This window comes from Grampus griseus (assembly GCF_964374135.1).
Source record: "Grampus griseus genome assembly, chromosome: 7".
Taxonomy (NCBI): domain Eukaryota; kingdom Metazoa; phylum Chordata; class Mammalia; order Artiodactyla; family Delphinidae; genus Grampus; species Grampus griseus.
This window is the reverse complement of record NC_139001.1, coordinates 79,512,492-79,532,985: the sequence shown is the minus strand read 5'-3', so window position 1 is coordinate 79,532,985 and position 20,494 is coordinate 79,512,492. Positions and strand designations below refer to the sequence as shown.

Below are 20,494 nucleotides of genomic sequence, written 5' to 3'. Positions count from 1 at the left end.
CCACTGCGCCACCAGGGAAGCCCCCATCATGAAAACCTTTTATATACACAGATTTATCTTCCCCTAACAAACTCTGACTTCTGCCAGAAATCAAAAACTTCCAAGGCCTACTCACCCAGGAAATGTTAGGTCAGATCTTGCAATCACCTCTATTAAAGAAAACTAAACAGCTATATCAGGAAGTAGGTAATAAAAGGCAGATCACATTTAGACAAAGACATGGTTACTTTTTTATTTGAAGAAAAAAAAAGTATGTTTTAATAAATACTGCAGAAACATTGACCAAACAAACATACAAAGTGACTTCAACATTTAAAAAACTGCAATGAAAGTTCTGCTTTATAACAGTTATAACTTATTTTCTTTTTACAATATTTAAATACAGAAAGCACTTGCCAGCTATTTCGTAATACTGCCCAAAGCATAATGCTGCATGAATCAAAGCATAGCATGTTGGTAAAATGTCTGTATTTCGTGGGAAATGACCGGAATGGCATTTTCTTGCAGAGACAGAACAAAGTGCTCGTGAGACACAGACTGAATGCTGTAATTACCTTAATCTCCTTCCTGCCACAACTGAATGGGAGCACAGCTTCAACACTTCAAAAATGAAGCTTTACCATTGGAAAGAAAGCTCGTTTTCAACAAGCGCCAACAATAAAAAGGTCAGATCTGGTTTCTTCTCTGAAAGAAGCTCTAAAAGTAACTGGTCAAAAAATATCTGTAAACTATTTTAAATGCTGACTCTTTTATGCAACGATAGTGATAAAGTATCAAACACGGGCCTTGGTGGAATCTGGTTAAGTGAGGTTTAGCAAGCACTCTCTAGAAATGCCCTAGGATGGTGTCAGGACTGACATCACATAATTTTCCTCTAAGGATTCTCGAAAGCTTGGATCAGAGGGTCCTTCTATATCATGTTCATTGAAAGAAAGTGAAATAAACAAACTGATCATCAGATATTGCCAACTTCGGAGCTTCATCCCAAAGGAGGTTTTTTGCTTTGTACTTTTGGTATCTTAATTCCGGACGGCTTAACTCACAAACTGTGCTTTCTGCTACTATCCTTCATTCGTTAACTCTTCAGATGAAAATAGTACCTACATTCTTTTCCCCCTTGGACCATTCCATGACGTCAAACCAAGACACCTTTTATTTGACTTTGCATTTTTATCAACGATGGCAAAAAAAAAACAAAACAAACCACACACCCTCTTTTCTAAACAGCACACAAAAATATCACATTGAGCAATTTACCACTTTTTAATGACAATCACAAGGATGAACAGAACCATCAGACTGAATAAAAATTGACACTTTTTTTCTAGCTGACCTATTCGATCTTGGTAGTGCTGGTCTGCATATCTTGCAAGACTGCAAAGGCCTTTCTTGAGAACCATCTCGCTCAGCTATCTTCAGGATGGCAAGATTTCAAAGCCTCACCAACTTTTCCTCTGGATATCCCATGGGTCCTGATACAATTTCCATTTTAATGATGAGCTAGGAGGAAATTAGATCACATCCTCTAGAAAACTAAATGCTAAGGTCACAGTGCCAGTTCCCCAATGAGGACGGTGTATTAATATATACTTTTTGTAAAGGAGATTAAAACACTTAAAAATTAAATCAAAGTAGAGATCCATGAATAGATTGTAACAAAGAAAACAAAAACGCAAGCACCATTCAGAGCGTGGTTTTTCTTCCTGGAGGTCCTCGCATTCCTCCTCACCCTCTAGCCCATCTGAATCTCTCTTTTTTGGCATATTTTTCAAGTCACGCTTCAAAACTCTTCAATGAACTCACTTCTCACCGCTTGTTCTACATGCCGAACCTAAGGACAGGATTCCAAAAAGATGAGCATCCTTCCAAATGCCTCCCGAGCCTCCAGCATACGTGACTTTGGCTATGCACTTTGCTCAGACTTCACCTTTTTTTTTTTGTTGGTGGTGTTTTCCACACTAGGTTTCCTTGTCCTCATTAAAGATAACCAGAGATTCACATCACAGTGCAACTCTTGGCTTTGTCCTTTCGTAAGTCCGTAGCCACCGCGGAGAGTTCTGGTCTGCTGGGCATGTGTGAAATCCGCTTTGTCGCCCTCTGCGATTTGTTCCGCTTAACGTTTTTATTTGTCTTGTTTACACATGCCAAGGTGGCCACGTGAAAAATGTCTCTGACGCTGTTTTCTGACTGTAGAGCCGAGCATTCGATGTAAGTAGCTGCTCCGATCTGTTTGGCCATATTTGCCCCCTGAGAAGCGAAAAAAAAAGGGCCTGTGATCAGCAGTAAGTCTTTGGGGAAGTGTGTCTTCTAACACCACGAAATAATGCATAGCAAAATGTTTCTAATGTGAACTGAATTTTCTAAGGATTGACGAAAAACAATTTTTTACATTTGAACTGCCTTATTTATTATTTCATAAATATTTACAGCCAAGACCCAATCCTAAGATGTCCAATTCTCATCACTCAGTAGACACTGCTTGACTTCCCAGAAGTGCTGAAGGCTGATGTAATGTCATTGGGTCATCACTAAACAAGGGCCACGATCAAATAGTTAGTATGGGTGATTCTAAGAACCTTACTATTGGAAGAGAGTAAAAAAGCTGAAGACCATGAATGTAAATGCTCTGGCAGGGTGATCTGGCCCCTTGAGCCTGTTCCAGCACCTCATGGGGCACTCAATTGCTCTTTTCTTGAGCGTAAATGGCACTCAAGACTAATAGACAAGCTGTACAAAAAACGGGGGTAAGAGAATTTAGAATCAATTTTGAAACGTATATGATTATGTCTTAGGGACAAAATAAATTGAGGAAAGGAATAATACTTCCTAGCATCTACAACTTACTTAGGAGACACAAAATATGTAATTTCTAAATGCGGACCAGACAACCAGTGGACACAATAATAAGCGTGTGTGCATCAAAATGACTTATTTACCTAGCCAGATTTTTGTTAATTGGAATGAAGGACAAAGAAGACCACAGTATGAATGGTCAAATGATGAATACTAAACAAAATTCTAGCTGTTTCAACATGAACTCTCTTTAGAATCTGGTCGTAAGTTTTAAGAGAATGAACTTCTGAAACCAATTCTCCTCCTTTCTAAATGCCTGAGGGAAATGTGTGCAGAAATGATGAAGCTCTAAGAGACAGTTTTCTGGAGTGCTCTCTTTTACTGACAATGGCCTTTTTAAAGTAGTGTATTGTATTGTGTTGCTGAGTGTAAAATAAGATTAACTTTAAGAGTAATACTTTAAGAGTATTACTGATTTTGACCACATTCTCTCTTAGAATCGATTTCACTTTAAACCCAGTGAGAGTTGCAGAGATACAGAGGGTTGACTATGAGCCACTGTTTCTGCACTCAAGTGATCAAATATCATGTGAGTCCCCTACCGAATGACAGAGCATTTCACATTTTAAAGGATTTTTTTTCCAAACACGTCTTATGTATACACACACACACACACACACACACACACACACGAATCCTTACACAGTCAACTGCTAAATAAATACTGGAAAGCCCTTTGAGAGAGTCCAGAATCAAAGTATCACCACAATTTCAGCCAAACCTTTTCCCAGATCACTTTGGTGCTCACTTAGCAGTTTTTACATTAATCTGAGCAATGGGCTGCCAGGAAGGGGCTGGGATAGTTGCTGTGAAGGCAGAGGCACAGAAACGCCAGCTCTTCTCATCTGTGTTTACAGATGGTCACGGCCTGGACACATGGTGCTCATTCTGCATCTTAGGAAAAAAAGGGGCTAGCGCCTGGCCTTGACCCCTGGTTGAGCCTTTAGAAAAGCAGCTACTTTTTCTTTTATTTCCTACGAATGATGTTCCATTTCTGACATTCTAAAATCTATGTGTGCCCACTGACTACATACGTACCTGGTCATAGGACACTGGGGTCTGCCTGTGGTTTGAGAGCTCTACTAATGTACTGACATCTGTCCGAAGATCAGATTTGCAGCCGACCAAGAGCATCTTGGTGTTGGGACAAAACTCCTGGATTTCACCTTTCCACTATGGGGGGGAAAAGAAGATGAAAAATTAACAAAGTGCTGGCATCCATAAAGTGGAAAACAAGGCAGGCATTGGAAATGGGACTCAAAAAGGACATTTAAAAGAAATTGTCACTTCAGATGCAGAAGCAAACTTGCATTTATCCTCTACGTAGACATTAAATGTTACTGCTTTTTAAAGTGGATCCATTAGGGAACCATATTCTTCTTCTCTGTGACTCATTAACTGTCCCTACTGCAAGAGACCTGTGGGGTGTCGTGAGAAAGTAACTAAGGCAATTTCTTAATTATTGTGGTATTTCTGAAAGATAAAAGTGCCTTAAGCATAATTATATATTCTAACAAGTGACTACATCCTCGGATATGTTGAGCTGGTACTTCCCAGCATGGAAGACTGGGAATAAGGCAGAGCCAACACAAGCACAGATGTACATTCACTAATCCCACCTAGAGAGACTGAGCTGCCACCATGTGCTGAAATCTCTCCTGAGATTCCAGAGACTGGAGATAGAGTTAACAGAACAGAATGTCCTGCCTTTAAGGACCTTCCATTGGTGTGGCTGAATCAACAAAGACCATGACATTTGCAAAGGCCCATCTCAGGTTATCAGGGAGGCATCTGGTCCCATGGCTCATATGTCCTTGAGTTAGTCTCAAATGACGTAAGTTATTAATTTAGTCTACTTTGGCTAGTTGTTTCATGACCCAACAGGAACTCTTAGAACCTCCAGAAATGCCTGGCAGGGAATTCCAATTGTCCTCTTAAAGAGCAAATGGATGACTTTTTGTGGTTTCAATTCCTCAAGCTTGAGATGGCCATCAGGGTGAGAGTCAGGAGTTCAGAGTGTTCACAGGAGAGCTCAGCTCCGGGGCTGAGATCGGGAACCTGCGCCTGCCTCTCCCTGCCCACATTCACAAATACGTACTCAGTGCTCTACGAAATACTGTGGTGGTTACAGAGATGATTAAGATGTAGCTGAGTCTTCTGGAAAGGAATTCACAAGAGAGTGGGGGTGATTAAGTCATGTCTATAATACTAGATAAAAGTGACATCCTGCAGGAGTAATTTAAAAGACCTCTAGAGGAGACATCTCCAGATCTAGAACTGTGGGCAATGAACTCTAGTCCAAAGTATACCCGTGGATTGAAGGGAATAATACATACTTTCCATAAGAGCCTAATTTATCCACCAACTCCTCCCTCCCGCCCTCCCTCCCCTCCTTCCTTCCAGCACTATTTAGAGGCATCTATCATGTGCTAGATGACACTGGAGTAAGAACTAGAAGGTGAATTGAAAAAAAGAATAAGATCTCTCCAGCTCTAAGTCACCGTAACCTCTTTGATATTCAAGGACTTAAAGGATTCAATTAACCACGACAAACCATAGCCGGGATCATCACGAGCCTTAAACTTCACACACATGTAAAACACACGCATTAATATCTTTAAGGCCAAAGTCACTACACATTGGGTCTTAGCAGACAAAAGCAAAATAAAACAGGAGCAAGGCTCTTCATCATAAATTATGCATAACCCGATACTACATCAAGTAAGAACTCCAGTACATAAGCAGTCTCTTTTATCTACAGACAAGCAAGAGACAAGTTGCTATGTTGTTCCTCAGCTGTGTGACGGCTCTGGCCTGCCCCAGGTCTAGCAATTATGCACAAGCACCGAAGGCAGGAAAGGTGTATTCCTGCCAGGATCTGACAGTCGCATTTTTTGTGCTAGATACAAACATTACTCAAAACTGAAAGCTAAAAAGAGCCTTTAATCTTTTAAGAAATTCATACTTCATTGAACTAACTATATTTGTCATGTTTAGTAAAGAGACGGGGTAGGGGGGATGATTAACCTTCAAATCCTAATTTCATAATGACACACAAGGCCAGCAGTCAAACATGATAGGGAAAAATAAACTAATAAAAACACACAAAACACGAGGACACTGCCTTGCTCTTAAGCACATCCTCTGACTAAGCCTGAGTGCATGGAGAAGAAGGGGGCTCTAGGGAAGGTCTGATTCCGAAACTCCACAGCACTCAGGCCAAGACTGAGAGGTCAGCTAGAGGCTAATACACGCTGGTCCTTGGACGGGCATATGCCTTTCTCTACCTACCCGGAGGCTTAGTCCTAGGTTGGCGGAGCCCGAGGAATGCTCCCCACCCCCCGCCCAGCCTCCCCAGGACCTGTGACCCACCTGCCATAGGGTGCCTTCCTCCTGACCCCCCCTGGGTTCCATCCAGGGCTTCCTCAGATTCCGTCCCCACCTACGGAACCTCACACTACCTTTGCCTCCAGAAACTAGCTATGTGATATCATCTGTGACATGTGTACACGACTGTGTTTACTAGTATCTGACATCACCTGGTCTAATGTCTGTAAACACGCCCCTACTCCTCCCCTATTTATTCTACTTCCGTTTCTAATAAATAACATCACTACTGAAATACAGCTTCTTTACTAAAACAGCTATTACTGCATTCATTTCAATCCCTGAATTGAGGTCAAGAGTAAACCTGTAAAGTAAAGCACAAGCTACAGGGTGAATGAAGGACGGAAAGAAGGAAGACACACTTCGCAGTAATGGAGTATCAGTATTTTTAGCTGCCCCACTGCCACCCAAAGGATAAACACAGAGGCTCTTAAAAGGGTATTTTGTTTCTTAAAATGAAATAAAATGTTGAGCAGGTTCATCATCAAAACTTGGGACACATAGGAGTGGAAACCCTGTTATAATGTGCGAGTGTCCTTTTCAGTGTTTTAATTACAAGACATACAGCAGGGAATTAACTGCAGTGTTTGAGCTCCCAGCCAACCACATGTTTCTATTTCATATCTGGGCCAGTACTGATCTGCGTCATCACTCCCCAAGCACTTGCCTTTTTCAGGACACTGTCCAGCGTCTCTGGTCTACTGATGTCAAAGCAAATCAGCACAGCATCTGAATCTGGGTAAGAGAGGGGCCGGACGTTGTCATAGTAAGGAGAACCTGAGAAGAAACAAAGAAACACAGGTTTTCAGATGAATATCCCCTTTGCCTGTCATGCATGAACTCTGCCCTTTTGAATTGAATCCTTGGATGGTCACATGGCTCCCATCTCCTCTAATTCTTGGAAAAGAAAGCAAACAAAAGCCGAGTAGTACTATATTCATTTCTACTAGAAGACAAGGAAACCTCACTTGTATCTGACTTAAATTCGAGGGGAGGAGCCGGGATCTTAAGTTGAAATCTGCACAGTTCAAAGAGTAGAGCCCAAAGGCACCTAGGTGGAGGGCAGAAGTATCTGGAACCAGATGGTCTGGAGTGCAAATCCACCTCCACCACTGCAAGACGGGGGCAGGCGGCTTCAGGTCTCTGTGCCTCCGATTCTTCACGCATGAAAGGAAGATGACAACAGTACCTACCTGGGATTCAATAAACCTGGGCAGTGCCTGTCACTTAGTAACAGATCAAGAAGTCTTAACTATGGCTATGGCTGTGCTGTTGCTATCGAAAGCTGAGTGGTAGCAAGCACAGTCACAGGAGTTACTTCTTGGGAAAGAGCCCGATATTCAAGATCACTCAGTTAGTACAACGGAGAATGGGGGAGGGAGGAAAAGGGTGGGTTCAGCCACACAAAGAGAACCATCGTGAACCTCATCAGCACCACCTTATCTCCAAGTTACAAGTTTGTATAAGCCATGACCTTTGAGCTTGCGTACTTAAACTTATCCCCAAACCCTGTATAGACTCTCTTCCTGTTACAACCAAAGAATGTAATAAATGTCATACTGGATCCCGTCACCTTTTTACCCTTTTCCATCTCTGGGAGTGACATCAAGGCATGATCCAAGGATCTGAGCCTGCGTTAAATCCAGGGTTCCCTAAAGGTTCAAGTTACCAGCCGATTAATTTAACCACAGAACCCCCTCTGGTCGTTTAGGAAATTTCTTCCATTCTTTTAAAAATCCCAAAGGATGGGCAATTGCATGAGGCCAGTTATTACAAAATGGTGTGCCTATAAAATCAAATAACAGCCGGCCATGCTATTTATTTTTTGAAAAATCATTTTCAGTATACTGACATTTCACAAGCACAACATGAAATCATTTTCCTAGGAATGTATGCATATATATATATATATATAATTTGACTCCAGAATAGAGAAAAAAAATCTAAGCCACCAGACTTTTTGAAACCCAATTTCATTTTGACATCACCTTCCATTTCTAGCAGGAAAACATGACATGTTGTCCCCTGATAAATCAAAACCTCAAAAGTCAAAGTCAAGGAAAGAGAAAGAACTAAAGAAGCTTTTCAAATAATCTTTTACATTTCTATCAAAACAAAATTTTTCAGGAGGCTGCTCTTGAGATCTCAAAGTTACTGTCCTAGTTAGGGTGCACCATTCTCTTTTCACAGGATATTGTGGGTTCCTGGCATTCACTAAGCAACCCCAGGAATGCTGTGGGTTTTTCACCAGCTGCTTTAGGGATGGAAAGTGACAACTTCAAGCAAGAAGCAAGGGAAATGTTCTAGGAATCAGGAAGAAAAGTGTGAATAAATATAGAACAACTAAGCCAGAATCTGTCCTGAGCTACAGCAGCTCTCTGCCCACATCTGGAATCAGGACCCTGATGGAGTAGAGACTGACAACAAAAAGATACTTTCCAAAAGCTTAAAGGGTTTAAAGTTAAAAAAAAAAAAAGCCATTTAAAATAGTAAGGCCTGTAAGAATAGGCTGTTTCTGAAAGCTTCTTTCTGAAAGGCTGTTTGCTGAAAATGACACGCTGTGGCTACTGCCTTCTCAGCCACTCAAAAAAAAATCTGACGTTACAAGAAAAATTCACAAATAGTTCATTAACTTCAACATTTTTGAGAGGATCAGAAATGAGATGGCTTATCACTATACATGCATACACTGGCATTTCCATATTTGTTCTGTGAAGTTCAGACTTTCTGAATTGCAGCTTCTGTTTCCGTGTCCAAAGTCTAACCTGGACACAGCTTCTGCTGTAATTATTGGGGAATCTCTTTTTCTAAACATGGAATCAGAAAATTCCAGATCATAGAGTGGAAATCCAAATACCAGACACATACATGAGGATTTCCTCCGCTCTTCCAAGTTAGCAGGAGATGACCTGACCCCAAATCTAGAAAGTCACAGTGTTCCAACAATTCAGGATGTCAGAAGCCTAACTAGGCTTCAGAGATCTCCCTTCTTGGAAGTCACTCCCATTGGGAAGAAAACTATCTCGCTGTGGATATTTTCCAGTCTTCAGCAGACCTGGACTTTGTAGGACAGGCTTCTCCAGGTGCCTTATTCCTTCAGGACATAATCTTTGACTCAGATGAAAGTAAGTACACACTGCTAATCTCTGATCTAAGACTACTCTATATAACAGTGAAAACCATCTTTTCCAGACACAAAATTAAGGAAAGACAGTTGGAGAATTACAAGGGTGCTAAAATAGAGTAATTAAAATTTGAACTACTGGGAAAATCCAGAGGAATGGTTTTAACTTCCAAGCCACCACGTGGCTGCAGAGAATACCCCTCCCTTTGTGTACTGGGCTTCTCTCCCCCTCCCATTTTATGGCCACAAAGGGGATGTGGCTTTATCTTCTCCAGCCCTCTGTCACTGCTGGAGACTCCTGCTTCCTAGAATCAAGGGAACTGCCTTCTGTACTTAGTGGGTGTACCCAAATATCTGCAAAATGTAGGTACTGGCCTGACTTTAAAATGAAGTGGAGTTTGCAACTGAAACCAAATTCTTATGGAGGTTTGATTCTGCTTTTGTTTTTATTTGGTTTAATGTTTTGAATGAAAATACATATTAAATATATATATATATATGTATTAAGGTTCATGAGAAATATGCCACCTTGCTTGTTGAGGTACATAAGTAATTTTTAAGAGCTTTAACAAGATCTAATTAGGAGTGACACTTTGATCTGTCCTATTACTTTTGCTAACGAACAGCGCTTTTAGATCCACAAGACTGTCCAAAGGTAGTAATAAAACTGATCTCCACATTTATTAGTTATAAGCATAATTTGCCCAACCACTAACCACAAGAGTAATTTGTCATTAAACTTAACAAGACCACTTATTCTTTTTTTTTTTTTTTGCGGTACGTGGGCTTCTCACTGTTGTGGCCTCTCCCATTGCGGAGCACAGGCTCCGGACACGCAGGCTCAGCGGCCATGGCTCACGGGCCCAGCCGCTCCGCGGCATGTGGGATCTTCCCGGACCGGGGCACGAACCCGTGTCCCCTGCATCGGCAGGCGGACTCCCAACCACTGCGCCACCAGGGAAGCCTCATTATATTTTTTGATAGGGCATGGTTAAAACTTTGAATAGAAAAATCCATGGTCTGTAGTTTTTCAGAGTAAAAAAAGAAAACTGATAAGAGAATGATAAAAGAACTGTCCTACCAGGAAGAATCCAACAATCCGTCGGCTAAGCACGACCTTCGGGCGGGGTGTGGGAGGGTGTGGGACCCGGGGTGGGGGTGGGGGAGGGTGAATCCAGTGTAACTTGCAAGTGTTTACTCTGCATTTAAGCGCTTGGAATTCTTGCCTATAAAGCCCAAGCTACCGCACAAAGCAAGGAAGAAAAGCAAAGCTTGAGGTGCATGGTGTGATCACAGGCATGCGGGGGCTAACTCGTCACCCAAGAAAAAATAAAGAGGAATTCCAGGAATGCCCCTATGAAGTGAGAAGCAATACAGGGAGGGAGAAGTGACACCAAAGGAAGAAGCAGAAAGCAAGTTGATGAGACAGGAACAATATCTGCCCCTCACTCCTCCATCCCTCCAGAAAAGCCTTACAGCATTCTGTTAAGTCAAACAGTAAAATATTAACTTCTATAGATTTTTTTTTAAAGATGCATGTGAAAAGCTTCCAAGGTAACTATAGAACTAAACACAAGGCAAGAAAGAACACTGAATAATTGTGTATTATTTAGAAAAGAACTGAACTTTAACTGCAGTATATAGTAGGTACTGACATACATATAGTATGTACTCTAGTACCCAAGAAAGTACTAGATCTAAAGTCAGTTAGTCTAGGTACTGAGCTTTTTCTTGTCAAATAAAACTCTCCCCATGTGGAATAGGCTTTCTTGCACATGAGAGTTCTCAGATGCAGCATTTCTCTTATACTTTGTGTAACTTTAAGCACCCAGCACTATTCCAAGGTCCTTTCTATTTAACCATCAGATCATCAAAAGGAAAATTTCAAGAAATTCCACACTGTAAAGAAACGATGACACCACATATGCAAAAAGTGTGCTCCCAAACCCCACAGAGAACAAGCTTTGCTTGGGTGGGGACTGGAATAGTGCCATGTGAGGTTCTCTGAGTCCTTCGAGTTTGGCAAACATCAGCAAAGTTCCAAAAGGCTTCTGAAACTGTTCAGGTCTACCCATCTTTGTCTTCAAGATCATTAATTCTGGATGAGAGCCGTCTTTCCAGCCCAAGAATGGTCACAAAGTGCCTCACCCAGAAACTACTTCTGCAGACACATACCTGTCTGCTTAAGTCATCTCTTCACAAAGACAAAGAACACACCATATATGTACATAATTAAATGTAAGAAGATTCATGCCCAAAAGGGAGGCTTTAGGGAACCTTTTGCAAAATGAGTTCAAACACTGGGAGGCTTTACAGGAGCTTGAGAACTGAGAACTCTAGTTGACTATTTCATAAATACAACTTATTTTACTTGAACCTTAAATCGAACAACTTCTCTTTCTCCCATAAGAAATTCCTACCTAGAACAATAAACTCAGGGATACTGCATATTTTGGGGAGAGAAAATATATTAACTTTGGGTATTTTTAGTGATCACCAAGGGGACACCTGTACCCAATAGCAGTTACCATGTGGATGAGCTGCCCAGTTATTACAAGATTCCATTTCGTCATGCCATCTCCACTCAGAGTGAAAGCTCCAAGTCAGCAGTCATCTCAGGAATGCGAATCAAGTCCAGGCAGAACTCTGGGTCTGGCTCAGTATAAGACTGTTGAACTCTTTTTCCAAGCAGTCTGCACTACAGGCACCAGGCCCTCAAATAGGCAACAAGTATTGCCAGGAAGGATATTTTATTTGTTTCTTCTATAGGTTCAGCTTAACAGAAATTATAAACAGATTTTATGAAAATTTGGGGGCATTTCTCTGTTGCTACTGAGAAAAGAATCAATATTTTCAATTTCCGGGAACAATGCAGATACGTAGCTGTATAGAAAGTCAAAGAGGTAGAAATAAGACTATTTTTGAGCTTTAAATAAAGGTTTAGGGTTAAACTCCCAATCTTACTGAGATACTTTAAAAATATAAGAATCAAAACATTTTACTTGAAGTGGAACTATAGTAAGTCACAGAACTTTAGGGATATGGGTAGATAGGTATACTTCTAAAAAAATTACATTATCTTTCAGGAATAACCCATGAGTGAATCTGCCCTGCCACATACTATGTCATCAGGCTCATGTTTCAAAGGTAGTGTGCACAACACCTGGTTGGACTTCTGAGGCAGCTTACGTTCATGCCAGTGAAATTTCTGTTATGTCAAGGGGGTCTCTGAGTAAAGTTGGCAATACATAGTAACTGAGGAGACATTTAAAGGGCATCAGAAAATGGTTGAGACACAAGTAATTCATGTGGCATGGACCACCAGACATCATGAGCCAGCTGGAGGAACTAGGTGGTCCTTGGTGTCACATCTAACGCAGAAGAACTGGATTAATGAGAAAACATCTGGTTATTTCAGGTGGCATCAGAATGATCAATCTGGATGCCTCACTGAAAATGTGCAATTTAGCAAGAAACCAGATTGGAAAAAAGCTGGCGCTAAATGGGGTTTAAATTAAAGAGAGACAGAGAGAGACAGAGATCTAGACACAGATATAAACTTAGAAAGGGAATTTACATCTTCCTCCTTTTTTTGATCTATAGTTTCAACGGAAATCATTGCACAGTGGACAATTCTCCAAATGCAGTTTTATGTATTTCTTACTAGAAATCACTATCCAAACTCAGGGCTGTTTTGCCTTTAACCCACATTTCTTACAGAGTTTCAGGGAGAAAACTCAAGAGTTGAACCTGGCTTTGGAACTCTAAGCTCCTAGAGCTCATTACTACCTATGATCTAACTGGTTTTGTGCAATTTTGCCCTTGATATTCACAACACAAGCACCCATGCTTCTTTGGCTTCTTCATAAATTCTTGCCCTCCCCCTTTCTCTAACAAGGTTAAGTTAAAATTCCTCAACTTTCAGAATCTTGTTCTCCCTGATAGTCATTCAACATAAGCATGTTTCCAAGTGGGAGGGATGTTAAAGAGTTCTTAAGAACTGAGTCAACTTCGAGAGATGAGGAAGAAATTGTGGTGGGCTTCGATGAGTCACAAGTCAGGGGGCTTGGGCTAGCCCTGCAGCCTTCAACAGTTTTTTGGATCTTCTTGCTAAATGAATCCAGCTTTAGAACCTCCAGGCCCAGCCTCCTATAAACAAGTACTAGACAGTGAGTACCTTGAGGGCAGGCACTGTCCTAGCCAGGCTTGTCCCTGCTCCCACAGCCTTTAGCAGAGCTCATGCACACCAAATGCCCTAAAAAATGTTTACTGGTTTCAATCATTTCTATAAGTCTTGCCTTGATGTGTTAATTTACACCTTAAATCACAAAAAAGGGACCAGTGATCCTTTTGATGCTGCTTTTCTGGATTAATTACTTACTAACCTCCACATTGCTGAAACGTTTCCCTCCCTGTTAAGAAATATTTCAAGAGTCCTTGTCACTGAGACTATTCTTCAAACCTGATGTATGATCTATAAATATAACAATATATTGATAGGCAGACTTATGGCTATAGAGGAGTTTGTCCTCAAAGTCAGGCCATGAGTAATTAAGATTTTCCTCTCTTCTCTAAGAATACTACATCCTCTGTTAATGCTGCTAAAAACTAGTACAGGAAGTGCTAACTTTAGCACTCGTGGCCTAAAAGAACCTTGTATCAGGACAGGATTCAAAAGAATGTTTATGAGGCAACAGCGTAGTTATTGTGGGCGAGTATTAGCAGCTGAACTGAGTATTTTAAAACTCACAATATGCCTTAAATAAAATGTGCATTAACTTGCCCTGGTTAAAAGCTGAAATGAAGGATTATTACTCCCTCAATCACATGTGCTGAAATTACACTGCAATCAAATCACTTAAGAAAAGATATGGTGATCCTTAAGTGACAAAGTTTCTGTTATTAGTAGACACTGGCTTCATGCTACCAATTGCCTCTATGCTTGGCAAATCTGGCAGATTCTAAGCACAAGACTACTTTGGTCTCACTTATCACTTCAAAATGTTGAAACCATTACCCATTGTTTTGCAGAAACTCACTGAGTGAATTTGAAAAATCTGCAACTTTTAATCAAAATGCTCATCTTATTATCAATGAAAGGGAATAGGAAATATTTCTCATTAAAATCAAGAAATCATAGACCTGTATCCAAAGACTACCTTTTAGAGATAGTCAAAAATCCTCCCTTTTAGAGGAGTCACAGTGCCGTTATTTATAAGAGGGTTTTGTTTCCTTTTTTTTTTAAAAATTTTTATTGGAGCGTAGTTGATTTATAATGCTGTGTTAGCTTCAGGTGTACAGCAAAGTGAACCAGTTGCATATATACATATACCCACTCTTTTAGATTCTTTTCCCATATATATAGGCCATTACAGAGTATTGGGTAGAGTTCCCTGTGCTATACAGCATGTCCTTGTTGATTATCTACTTTATATATAGTAGTGTGTATATGTCAATCCCAATCTCCCAATTTATCCCTCCCCATCCCACTTTCCCCCATGTAACCATAAGTTTGTTTTCTACATCTGTGACTATTTGTTTTGTAAATAAGTTCATTTGTACCATTTTTTTAGATTCCACACATACGTGATATCATATGATATTTGTCTATCTCTGTCTGACTTCACTCAGTATGACAATCTCTAGGTCCATCCATGTTGCTGCAAATGGCATTATTTCATTTTTTTATGGCTGAGTAATATTCTATTGTATACATGTACATCTTCTTTACCCATTCCTCTGTCAATGGACTCTTAGCTTGTTTTCATGTCCTGGCTATGGTAAACAGTGCTGCAGTGAACATTGGGGTGCATGTATCTTTTCAGATTGTGTTTCCTTTTAGGGGGGCTGGAATAACTTTAAGCAGCCATAAGAAAACAACTGGCAAAGTGCCATTTGCGGCTGCTTCTTTAATTGGTGTGTGCCTTGGGGGTAGCGGGAAAAGTTTCCTGCCTGAGGATCTAGAAGATCTATCAGCGTTAGGGATGCCTAACAAGGGAAATCCAGAGCAGTCAGATGGAAAGGGCACTTGGGTTCAAGAATCTGACAAAATGGGCTCATCATAGGTTGCATGTGAGCCTCACTAAGTGGGGAGAGCTTCCTTCCCCCCACTCTCTGCCTTGCCTGGACTGTATGCATCTTAGGGGTAGGACCATATTTTAATTAACTCTGTATCTCTAAGGCCTGAGAGAAGCCCTGCACATAGTAGATGCAGAAAGGACGAGAGAAAGAGGGAGAGAGAAAATGAGACTATACATTACTGTGCCTCAGAAAGTAGGGAATGGATTATCTTTTCTCTTGGTGCAACGAGGCCCCACAAATCCTAATTCCACTGATGTTCTTTCCTACACCCAAACTGGCAGAGTTCTGCCTGTGCATAATCGTATGCTGCTGGGGGAAAAGGAGAACCCCTTATGAGAAGCTGTCCAAGTACAGAAACCGGATATGAGAACAGCTTCCATCTCCTAATGTCTGCTAGGAGGCTAAGCAGGATGTGAATGCCATTCAAAGGGCAAAGTTTATGCCATCTCTCTCCCTATGTAGGAGAAGTTACACGCCTCATTTTCCCTCTAACTTTCACAAAGTTCTAGAAGGGGAAAAAAAAATCTGACATTTAGGACTTTAGACACTTGGCTTGGATATTTTCTCCAGAGTTAAACTGATAGCAGTTGGAAAAAAGAAATGTATCAAGAGGCATCAGGCATACACAATTATTTTCACAACCCAAACTAAATAAATGTCTTAGTGGGCAAAGAAAATGTCAAATGTTTGTCAAAAAATAATCCTGTTCAGAAATTTGCCATGAAAAGCTTGAGATGAAATGAAAAACAGTTAAAGATACTTGAAATGATTTGTTGCTGATGCAACAGTTCTTGCTAGATGTATTCCACTCATGAACGATAAAACATTTTTGGTGGAAACGGTCTATTCCTAGAACCAGGCAATGCTTCATGACTGTGTTTAATTAACTCACATTTCACCTCACAAACAACACAGTGGGATTGTAAATAATTCCTTTACGCCTTTTTCCCAGTATGTATAAAACTCAATCTAAATTTGAACTAAGATTTCATTACTGGATAATTTTGCTATGTGGTATTTTCTTAATCACAGTCTTTTCAAACCTTTATATTTTAGTTAAATATGCATAGGTTTTGTTTCATTAAACAAAAATAGAAGTGATTATTTCACTACAGACTTCATTTCAGGTGATTATCTTTAATTTGATGAAAGGCAATATTTATAAAGTTGCCCTTCTTTGTGCACAGGTAATTCAGTGGTAATAAATATCAGGGACTCTCATCTCCTTGGAAGCGACGCATACGATTATTCATTTGTTCATTCAACAGATTTTATTGGGTGACTTCTGTGTGCAAGGCATGATGCTGTGTGTGCAGAGACCACAAACTGTAGTTTGGATTAAATACTTGAAATTATACGAAGTGATATTTATCTGCACATGTGAAGCAGAGCCTCCAACTATAAACTGCCCACATTTTGTTTTCTAGGCTTTGTTAAACATGTGCCTTTTCTCTTCTTTAAAAAAAAAAAAAAGTCAATTTGGCTCTTTGGGCACCTAATTTGAAATCTCCATTGGTGGTCCTGTGACTCTGTGACCGTTGAAGCTTGAGTTGGGATGCACAACCCAATATTCCTATAAGCCCACCCATGCCCCCTCCCTGCCCAAATGTGTCTCCTTCTTAAATCCACCAGAAAGCAGTGGCTCTGTTCAGAGCCTGGCTTGCTTTGTAGGTCGTGAAAACTGCAGGATGGGATGGCAGATCCACTGGGACTAAGAGCTGAAGCCAACCAACATCCTGGAAACAAAAAGACTTGCCTGTCTGGTGATCTAAAGTCAAGAAGTATACAGCTGGGAGAGATCCTGCACATTATGTGGTTCTGTACCCTTTTTTTTTTAGATGATGAAATGAGACTCAGGGAGGTAGAGGATCTGCATACAGAAGTCTGTGGTAACCAGTAGCTGAATCTAAACATAGCTTTGTATCAACGACTGGATCAGACTCACAGACCCCATACCTAAATAATTCTTATCACGCATTAGGTCCAAACAGGCTGGGGGAGGGGGCTGAGAATCGGTGTTAATTATTGGTACCATACCAGCTGTCCTGCCCACTAGGCGTAACAAATACCATGATATGTCTGGGAATTTGAGCCCATTAAGTACTAGGCTGTGTACAAATCTGATGATGGAAACTACTGAAATAAGAAAATACTAGAATTCCGTCTATCACCACCTTCCCTATAGTTTCAAGTGTGCAATCCTCAGTACAAACACGGTGAGGTCCCGGTTCTGCTACCCTTGGCGAGGCTCCAGGAAGAGCCTGACTCTCCAGGGAGAAACAAAATCTGCATATCTTACGGCAGCCCTAGGAGCATCTGGCACCAACCGTGAGAGGCGCTCGAGCGACACTTCTCACTTGCCTTTGTGCCGGCACTGCCTCCGGCGACCCTGTCAGTCAAGGTCTCTTCCTTGTGCTCTCTAATCCCCTGCGTCCCTCGGGGGCTCCAGAGGTTAAAGTCGAGGGCTGTGGGAAGCTCGCACAGCCCAGAAGCACCTCCACGAGGCCACTCCCAACTGAGCGCAGGTTCACCTCGCGGGCCTCCCCGCCCGACGCAAAGCCTGCGTGCTGGCACTCGCGTGCTTCTCCTCCCTAGTTTCACCCGGGATTTGGCTCGGTTCACCCGCGACAGCCCAGCTCCCTGCTAAACTCCCAGACCTAAGCTCAGGGGCCTTCACCCGGCCTTCCCACTGGCTCGTCCTCCTGCTCCAGAGGCTACGCCCTTCCTGGGAACGGCACTCCGCCGCCAGGCACCGCAGGCTGGGGCGGCGGGTGCCTGGCTTCCAGCCGGAGGTTCCCCGGGATGCTCCCGCCCCCACCGCGCCTGGCCCAGCCCGAACCCCTAACGGCCGCGCGGGGAAGCCTTCCCCTCCGCGCTGTAACCGGCCCTCCCTACCATCGCGCGCCAGGTTGGTGGGTGGGCGCGTGGGAAGGCGATAACCCGGCCTTGAACCCCAGACCCTTGAAAATAATTCACCATGCCAATAATTCAACTGGACGGGAAGGTCAAAGGCGAATAGGCCCGCCTTGTAGACTGGAGGAGGGTGATGCAATGGGTCAGGAGGGAATGGCGTGGGTCGGGGGACACCAAGTGTTCACGGGGGCGGGGGAGGCTCGGATCTGCCGCTCGGCACCGAGGCGGCGCGGGCGGCCGGCCTGCAGCTCGGAGAGGAGGCCCGGCGACCGCCCGCCGGGTGCTGCCCGCACAGCCAGCGCATTCCAGGCAGTAGGCGTCACGAGCGCCGCGGCTGCTTGCGCTCACTTTACTCTCTCCCCAAGCGCGGAATCTGCCTGTAACTGCGTTGCTTTGGGGATTTTCTCCCACCTCCCACCACCCTCTCCGCGCTCCCCGCCTACCCACCAAGCAGCAGGTTAGATCCTGGAGGGGCGCGCTCGCATCCGAGAGCCAGTTGATTCCAAGGCGGCACACGCATGCCCCCAACATTTGGCCTTCCCGGCCGCCCCGAGACGACTCGGGCACAGCTCCGCGGCCACCCGGCTACAAGCATTTTCTACCACTGGGTCACCCCTCGGGCAAGGAGCGCCCTTCTCTTCCCACAGCTTTCCCCCCGACCCAATGTCGTTCCCCACCCCCACTCAGAAGGGACACAATTTTCACACAGCAGGGAATCCCTAGTAAGAAGCAAAGTTAAAGGAGCGGCGCAGAGCGAGCGCTGGTGGCGCGCTGACCCGTGCTGAGAGCGTGCCAGGCGCGGAGTCCCGCTACCCGCCGTGCACCCCTGAGCGGCTGGAAACCCGCCCGAGCGCCACGCGGTCCGATGACTCTCTTACCCGAAGTGTCCCACAGGCTCAACTCTATTCTTTGTGTGTCGATTTCAAAACTGGCCGTGTAATTCTCAAACACCGTAGGGACGTAATTCTGGACAAGATGGACAGGGGAAAAAAAGAGGGCAAAGAGGTTATCTTAAAATGCACGACACCCGCAGAACACCCTCTGATAATCGCCTCCCCACTCTCCAACTGAAAAACGAAACCCCAAAACCCGCACCCACCAGATCTCACACTGAACACGCGGACCCTTCCGAAACCCCTAACTTCCCTCTCGCCCCACCCGTATCCTCCAAGACCCAAGGATCCAAATCTCCCAACCCCAGATTCTGCACACAGGACCGAACAAGTTTCAGAAGCTAGCAGCAGAACGTGCACGCGCATCCCAACCCCTCAACGCTTCCAGCCCACTTTCCCTTTCCGGGCAGTCTAACCAGGAGGAAAGTAGTAAATGGTGAGAAAGACGGCCGAAAAAAAGAAAAACGGGTGAAGGGGGGAAAGTCAGGGGACACCCACCTCGACGCGGGGGTCCCCCGGGCCGCCCCCCTCCTCGCAGCCCCGGCGGGCCACACTCACCTCGGGGAAGCAGTCTTTGGCGAAGACGTGCAGCAGCGCGGTTTTCCCACACTGACTGTCTCCCACCACTACTATCTTGCATTTCACGTTCTGATTAGGATCCATGATAGATTTACTGGATAATTTCTGGCTGGCTCTTCTCTCCTTCATTGATCTTGCCTTATTTTCTCTCGAAACAGAAATTTTCACTTAGGAGGAAAAAATATATATATATATATTTCTCTTTCTATAAAAAGCAGATATATAAAAATAAATCGCAAGGCTGGCGGGTACCCCTGAAGCGCCGCGCAGATGAGGAGAGCTAGAGGAGCAGGCTCATTCCTCTCCTCCGACAAGTTTTATGCCTGACTCCACACGGCGCTTCCCAAGTCCAATTCCGATCCGACTGCTTTGTTTCACGCTCTCTGCGCGGCTTTATACCCCCGGCCTTCCAATCCTCTTTCTCAATGAGAGAAGGAAACTGATCCGCCTCCTCCCCTTTTATGGAGCCTGGGAGCGAGCGCCGTCTGGCTCCTCGCAGAACACGTAGACAATGCGCCCTCTAGGGTGACCATGCGGGATCGATTTCCAGACCAAGGCTCTGCGACGACTTGAAGACCCCAATGACGCTTTGCTGAAAGATGGGACTGTACAAGTCAAGGAGGAGGTGGGAAACTGAATTGTCTGTGCATATTGATCTTTATCA

The 20,494-nt window shown here is 43.3% G+C and overlaps 1 protein-coding gene across 2 annotated transcripts; it reads right to left on the bottom strand.

The window, feature by feature from the left end:
* Positions 1-206: 206 nt before the first annotated feature.
* Positions 207-20,184, bottom strand: RND3 (Rho family GTPase 3). Of its 2 annotated transcripts, XM_082658386.1 has the most exons (6): positions 20,083-20,184; positions 19,810-19,997; positions 19,237-19,324; positions 6,908-7,017; positions 3,892-4,026; positions 207-2,247 (listed from the first exon to the last, which is right to left on the bottom strand). In XM_082658386.1, the coding sequence occupies exons 2-6, from the start codon at positions 19,957-19,959 to the stop codon at positions 1,996-1,998; spliced, it is 735 nt and encodes a 244-aa protein (XP_082514512.1). In that variant the 5' UTR covers positions 19,960-19,997; positions 20,083-20,184; the 3' UTR covers positions 207-1,995. The 2 variants fall into 2 exon arrangements, with proteins under 2 accessions (XP_082514512.1, XP_082514511.1); XM_082658385.1 differs by having other exon boundaries at positions 19,810-20,184.
* Positions 20,185-20,494: the final 310 nt, after the last annotated feature.

Bases quoted from the DNA above. Each gene is read 5' to 3' on its own strand.
- RND3 (XM_082658385.1), bottom strand. From the start codon at position 19,959: ATGAAGGAGAGAAGAGCCAGCCAGAAATTATCCAGTAAATCTATCATG. The intron at 19,325-19,809 runs GTGAGTGTGGCC...CATCTTGTCCAG, and splicing joins CCAAAGACTGCTTCCCCGAG to AATTACGTCCCTACGGTGTT. The intron at 2,248-3,891 runs GTACGTATGTAG...TTCGCTTCTCAG, and splicing joins CCCCAGTGTCCTATGACCAG to GGGGCAAATATGGCCAAACA.